The sequence below is a fragment of the Mandrillus leucophaeus genome, unplaced genomic scaffold (assembly GCF_000951045.1).
Source record: "Mandrillus leucophaeus isolate KB7577 unplaced genomic scaffold, Mleu.le_1.0 Scaffold146, whole genome shotgun sequence".
In the NCBI taxonomy this organism is placed as follows: Eukaryota; Metazoa; Chordata; class Mammalia; order Primates; family Cercopithecidae; genus Mandrillus; species Mandrillus leucophaeus.
Genome location: NW_012101432.1, coordinates 2,612,399 through 2,619,362, shown reverse-complemented (window position 1 = coordinate 2,619,362; position 6,964 = coordinate 2,612,399). Strand labels below are relative to the sequence as shown.

General features: G+C 43.6%; 1 protein-coding gene across 1 annotated transcript in view; it reads left to right on the top strand.

Moving 5' to 3' along the window:
* Positions 1–6,964, top strand: part of LOC105535433 (aldehyde oxidase 4-like) — a 69,540-nt gene that overhangs the window by 57,780 nt on the left and 4,796 nt on the right. Inside the window, exons 29-32 of the mRNA XM_011974534.1 lie at positions 2,370–2,444; positions 3,968–4,020; positions 4,529–4,643; positions 4,828–4,893. Coding sequence (XP_011829924.1) covers positions 2,370–2,444; positions 3,968–4,020; positions 4,529–4,643; positions 4,828–4,893 — 309 coding nt within the window. The remainder of the gene's footprint in view (positions 1–2,369; positions 2,445–3,967; positions 4,021–4,528; positions 4,644–4,827; positions 4,894–6,964) is intronic.

The window sequence follows — 6,964 nt, the reverse complement described above, 5'->3', positions numbered from 1 at the left end:
GAAAGTCATAAATTTGTGTGACTTCACAATTATTTTATTAATTCAACATGGGTTTAACAAACATTTACTGAGGCTTACCAGGTGTCAGATCCTGTTCTAAGCACTAGGGGTGTAGCAATGAATGAAACAGGACAAAATCCAAAGAGCCCAAGCTCACATTCTGGCAGACAATAAATAAATACATGGAACTGTTACTGTGAAGAGTGTGCCATGTGACACTCCAAGGCACGCTGCAGGAAACAGCTTCACGCCTTCTCCTCCCAAGGTTGGTTCAAGTTCCCTCTGTGGGCTTTCTCTTTCTTTCCCCTGAATAAAATCTACCTAGAGCTTTCTATTTACTCTAAGATCATTAAAACTCCATGGATCACTTTTATTCACAGAAATAACCTCATTTCAATAATTAAAATGTCTAGTGCAAAATTCCAAAATGTACTTCAAATTGCAGTGTCTCTGCTACCTCCCATCAGGGTCTGCAGGTAGAAAGGGGGCGGGGGTGGCTTCTCCCCAACTCCCTCCCTGTACTTTTTGCGCTCCGCTCCAGCTTCTTAACCTACTTTTCAGACCCCTGTAAAGTCAGAGGAGAGAAGGGCATAGAGGTAAAAAGCAGAAAAGACCTTACCTGGCTGGCATCAGTGTAATCTGGCCATGTTACATCTGATGCCTTCTGAGAGTCCCTCCCGGGCATCTTGGGCATGGGCAGGGCCTCTCCTCTGGCTTTAGCCTCTTGTGCCCTGCCCCAGCTCCACCCTGAGCGCCAAGTCCCCTCCAGTCTCTTTCTATTGAGGCACTTCACCCTTTGCAGGAAGGCCTTATAGATGAGTTCCTTTTCAAACCTGGAGATTAGAGGTCAGAGGAGCTGGAGGGAGGGACCAGGTTGTAGGGTCCAGGAGGGAGTTATTGCTTAATGGTTTTAGAGTTTCTTTTGGGGTTGATAAGAAAGTATTAGAAACAGATAGTGGTGATGGTTGCACCAAAAAAAAAAAAAAGCATGTAAGAATAAGATTGTTTTTACAATGGATACAGTTCAAATTACAACATGAAAAATTCTTTTAGGACTATGTGAACATTGCCAAGCCACCTTTGAAACAAAGTAAAATTCTTCATCTGGAGTCCAAAAATGTAGATGTAGGAAAACTCTAAAGGGAACAGAAGGCTTTCTGTACACTGGCTTCCGTCTGGCTTGGGCAGAAATGCACCCTGCAGATTGAGAGAGTGCTCCTTGGAATGCAAAGGGTGAAGACTAGTCCTCTGCGTGTCTTCAGACAGCCTGCAGGTCCTCGGTGGGCTGGCATGGTGGGTTGGTTATGAAGAGCTTTCAAGGCTCACCAAGACTCACAGCAACCCAAGTTTCTAGATTTTTTTTCAGCCAACAATCACATCAGATTTTCAAAAGAAACATACAGCAGAAGCTGAGGGGTTTTTTTGGTTTGTTGTTGTTATTTTTGGTTTTTTTTGAGATGGGGTCTCATTCTGAGGCTGAGATGAATGAGTAAAAGCAGAGAGCTGAATGGATTTATATTAGAATTACAAGTGGAAGCCATGCTGGGGTTCACAGACACTCAGGAGTCAGCAGGTGTAATCTCAGGAATCCAAGGTTTTACTTCAATAATTTTTAATGTTCGTTTTAATGATAAACCTTTAAAACTTAAAGTAAGTACAGGTATATTTCGTATCATGCAAATGACTGCTTTATAACTGAATATTGCTGTGTGAGATCTCTGTCCGCATTTGGGACCAAGAGTATGCTTTGTGCCAAAGCAACAAGAGCAGAGATGGACTTCATATGTAAATGATGTTTTCTTGCCCCGTGGAGAGCGGACGATGGCAAGAAATAAAATGCAAATGAATATAGGGGTGATTTCAGTAAGAAGAGTGGGGAGAAAATTGATCCATCCACTAGCACATAATAGGCATGTCAAACTCCAAAGTACCTGTGCCACAGCAGTCAATACTTTTTCCACATTCCAAGCAGCAATTTAGCTCCAGAAAACAACATCATTGATCAACTAAATTAATGTTGTTATTTTGAGTTTCATTGGCGTGTAGATGGGTATGCACACTCTGTGATTACGTTTTTGTTTTCTAGTTATAAAAGAGCTACAACTCTAAGGAGACTCTACCCAGCTTCATGTTCGCATATATTACAACATTATAATAAAAATAATTTTAAATCAACACTGCAGTATTCACAGAATGTGTTTTCCTTTGAAGAGATTCCATGTGTTACTTAAGTTTAGGAAACCCTGCCTAGATGACTAGGAAGCAGGTTCACCAAACTGATGGTCTGCATTTGAATCAATTTGAAGAGTTAACATTTGCTATTCCTTGTGCCTTTTATTTCTGACATTATTTCAAATGTTTATTTTTAGAATGCCTGCCAAACTCTTATGGCCCGTCTTCATCCCATCATCAGGAAAAACCCTAAAGGAAAATGGGAGGATTGGGTGAGTTCTCTACATTATCCCTTTCCAGAAAGGCAACTACATCCAGATAGGAAACAGTCCTAGACGCATGGGCTGATGGGTGGTGCCCCTTCAAGAAACAAAGCATGTACTGGCATTTAGTTTTATTTTTTCGAAAGGGTAAAAGAGATGACTGTATACATTGAAACCTGGCTTTATGTCAGAGCCGCGTTTCTCACTAAGCATAAGAGCAGGATGGGCTCTAAAGTAAGGCACACCTAGGGCTGCTGTCCCTGTTTCATCACCACTAGCCTATGGGGCAAGTCACTTACCCCACCTGAGTCTGTTTGGCTGCTGTAAAAAAAAAAAAAGTGCTGTAGGCTGAGTGGCTTATAAACAACAGAAATTCATTTCTCACAGTTCTGGAGGCTGGGAAGTCCAAGATCAAGGCCTCTGCAGATTTGGTGTCTGGTGAGGGCTCGTTCCCTGGTCCACAGATGGGGCTTTCTCGCTGTGTTTTCACAGGATGGAAGAAGGGGCAAGGTAGCTCTCTAGGGCGTCTTTTACGAAGTCACTAACTAAACTCATTCATTAGGGCTCTGCCCTCCTGACCTAATCACCTCCCAAAGACCCCACCTCTTAATACCATCACCCTGGGGGATTGAGATTTCAACTTAAGAATTTTGAGCGAACACAAACATTCAGACCATAGCCTCAGGATCGTGGAGTTTTCTTACCTGTACAATGGAGATAATAGTCATCCTAAGATCAAAGGATTATTGAATTTCTAATAATAATAGTTATTATTACCATCTTGATTATTATTCCCCACTCCTGTACAGTTTACTCCAGCAGGAAAACTGATATAATCATATATTGAGATAGCCAAATTATTTGCGAACAAAGCAGGGTAAAAATGCCTATGTACATACCTATATAGAAGTACCTAAATATAGCCTAGCCCTCTCCTAATTTAAAAAGCCAAAAAGTGGCCAGTCACAGTGACTCACACCTATAATTCCAGCACTTTGGGAGGCTGAGGTGGGTGGATCATTTGAGGTCAGGAATTCAAGACCAGTCTGGCCAACATGGTAAAACCCCGTCTCTACTAAAAATACAAAAATTAGCCAGGTAATAGTGGCACGTGCCTGTAGTCCCAGCTACTCGGGAGACTGAGGGAGGAGAATCCCTTGAGCCTGGGAGGTGGAGGTTGTGGTGAGCCAAGATCTGGCCACTGCACTCCAGTCTGGGAGAGAGGGAGACCCTGTCTCAAAAAATTTTTAAAAATTAAAAATTTTTAAAAAGTCAAAAAGTGTGAAAAATAATAAACTTTACACTGTGCAGCAGCCCTACAAAACACAGAGTCCCAGAGTACAGCTAGCAGCTGCCCTTGAGAACCTCCCTTGAAAAGCATGACCTGTAGCTTGTACCCAGGCCTAAGTCTCGCTGCAGGGAAGTGTGGGTGCAGAACTTGGGACAAACAAGAGAGAGCAAGCCCAGCATGGAAGGCATTTCCATTACTTTCCCCAAATTTCTATTTTTTTGTAACTCATCATCTCTTTCAGATTGCAAAAGCCTTTGAAGAATCCATCAGTCTCTCAGCTACTGGATATTTCAAGTAAAGGGCATTTTTACTTTGGTTTAAACTACACTTGGGCAGGGGTGATGCACACTCATCAGTCTGGACAGATGTCCAGATAGTGCCGGAGCTCTGCTGTGCCCAGTGTTAACCCCTTAGTTATGGGATCGTGGAGGGTAGGGAAGGAGATCTGGGGGAGGGCCAGGGGCTGGGGACTATCCAGAGGCAGCAGCTGTTCGGCAGCCCAGAGGGACACCATAGCTGTCTCTACATGCCCTGGCCCATCCCAGGAACTGTGCACTGGAGGGCAGGGGTCCAATACCAACTGGTCTTCTCCCCGTGTCTTCGGTGGAGCCTTGCGGCCCTGACCTCATGATCCTTGCAGGAGAAGGTGGGGAGACCTCCAGCCACTGGGTGCAGATGCTGCCTGGAGCCCCTGTGGGTCAGCCCTTCTGCTCTGCTCATCTCCAAGATCCCACACCTTGGGGTGATCCAACCACGAGTGGGGAAAGTGCCTCTTCTCCTCACTCCTGATTTCTCTTCTCAGAGGCTACCAGACAAATATGGACTGGGAGAAGGGGGAGGGTAATGCTTACCCATATTACGTTTATGGAGCAGCCTGTTCTGAGGTTGAAGTCGACTGTCTCACGGGGGCTCATAAGGTAAAGACTGATGTTTCTATTCTACCATCTTCAGTGTAAACACTAACACTGTAAAGAATAGTCAATGTTGTAAATGACAATAAACTTGATCCTCCCAAGGAAAAAGTAGGGACGGGTATATAATTTTAGTAAACATCTATTTTAAACAAGTAATATTTTCCATTATCTATTTTCTCTGGCACAGCTTCTTAGGACCGACATCTTCATGGATGCCGCTTTCAGCATAAACCCAGCCCTGGATATTGGACAGGTGTGTGATTCCAGAACCACCCCACAGGGACTTTTGCTCAATCCCATTTAGCAGCTATTCATTCAGAATACTATTTTCCAACATGCTCTAAACCTTTTTGGGGGGATGGAGTCTCACTCTGTCACCCAGGCTGGAGTGCAGTGGCGCAATCTCAGCTCACTGCAACCTCAGCCTCCCGGGTTCAAGTGATTCTCCTGCCTCAGCTTCCTGAGTAGCTAGAATTGCAGGTGCCCACCACCATACCTGGCTAATTTTTGTGTATTTAGTAGAGATGGGTGGGGGGGGTCTCACCATGTTGGCCAGGCTGGTCTTGAACTCCTAGCCTCAAGCAGTCCTTCCGCCTCGGCCTCCCAAAGTGCTGGGATTACAGGCGTGAGCCACCACGCCCCGCCATGCTCCAAACCTTGTTCATATCGAGTGCAAGTATTCTGTGATACATATTGTATGTTATGCACATACATACACACACACAGATAAAATACTGAAAGTAAATTCAAGAAAAAGTTAATGGTTTACCTACATGGCAGGAATATATATGATTTATTCTGCTTTATGATTCTCTGTGTTTTTTAAATTTTCTTCAATTAGCATTGATATGTTCATAATTAGAACATTACATCGATAAAATAAAGTTACATTAGTGTTCATATTAGTATTGAGTTTAAACAGACTATACAACTTACAGAAATTTAAGAAATAAAGAAATGTTTTAACACAATTTCCCCCACTTGCTGAATTTAATTCTGATTTTTATCTTGCAAATAAATAAAATTAACTCACTCAAAGTCTTTTTAAACTTGGCGTTGAAACCTTCCCAGCTATAGGCATAGCCTTGCTTTTTTCTAGCCCTGTTACTCAAACTGGGGCCAACAGACCAGCCGCATTGGCTCATCCTAGACCTGCTAACCAGCTCCCAGGTGAGGCCAAGACAGCTGGTCCACAGTCTGCACCTGAGTAGCAATTGGGAGCAGTTGAATAACCTGGCGTCAAACTCTGACATACGGTGCTTTCATCTGCCAGCAGCTTCTCACCATCCGAGGTCCTAAGAGACTGGTTTACCTCGCTAGCTGGGCTGATGGGCTTTACAAGGAACAATGTGATTGGTCCCCCAGTGTTTCTCAAAATATGGCCCTTAGACACTGCAACAGAAGCACCTGTAATGCTTATTGGAAACACGAATTCCTGGGCCCACCCCAGGCCCAGACGTACTCCATCATAACTGTGCCAGGCTGTTATGGCCTAGCACAATTTCGTTAGGTGAAAATTGCTCTTAAGCCTGTAAGTTTGAGAACTACTGCTAGCCCCAGGCCCTACCTCCTCTCCCCATTTCTCTTCCCCTCCTCCCAGCTAATTCCTGCCTTGTTATTGCTTAAGCAAAGGCAAAAAGGAAGATGATCAGGAAACCTCACATTTGCCCCATCAGAAAAGGAAAGAAAACCAGAAGTGTGTTAGGCTGAATCTCTTGGGCTTTGATCTATTCCTTTAGAGACACGCATTGTTATTTCCAAATTTAGCATTTAAATTTACTTACCTTATTCCTACATTTTGTGTTTTAATAAAATGGAAACTTTAACTTTCCAATTTGTGAACTCTCCAATTTTTTTAAAAGGTCGCTTTAAAAGCAACCTTTTTCCTGGAGCATAAATGTATGTAAATAGAGCTCATCATGGCTTTTAATAAATAGAGTTATTTCTTCCAATCTACCCTGTTTAGCATGATCTACTCTTCTTAGTAACATAAAGAAAAGTCAGCTGGGCACAGTGGCTCACACCTATAATCCCAGCACTTTGGGAGGCTAATGTGGGTGGATCACCTGACGTCAGGAGTTTGAGACCAGCCCGGTCAACACATAGTGAAACCCCATCTCTACTGAAAAAAATTAAAAAATTAGCTGGATGTGGTGGCACACACCTGTAGTCTCAGCTACTTGGGAAGCTGAGCAGGAGAATCACTCCAACCTGGGAGGCGGCGGTTGCAATAAGCCAAGATCGAACCACTGCACTCCAGCCTGGGTGACAGAACAAGACTCCATCTCAAGAAAGAAAGAAAGAGAGAAAGAGGGAAAGAGAGA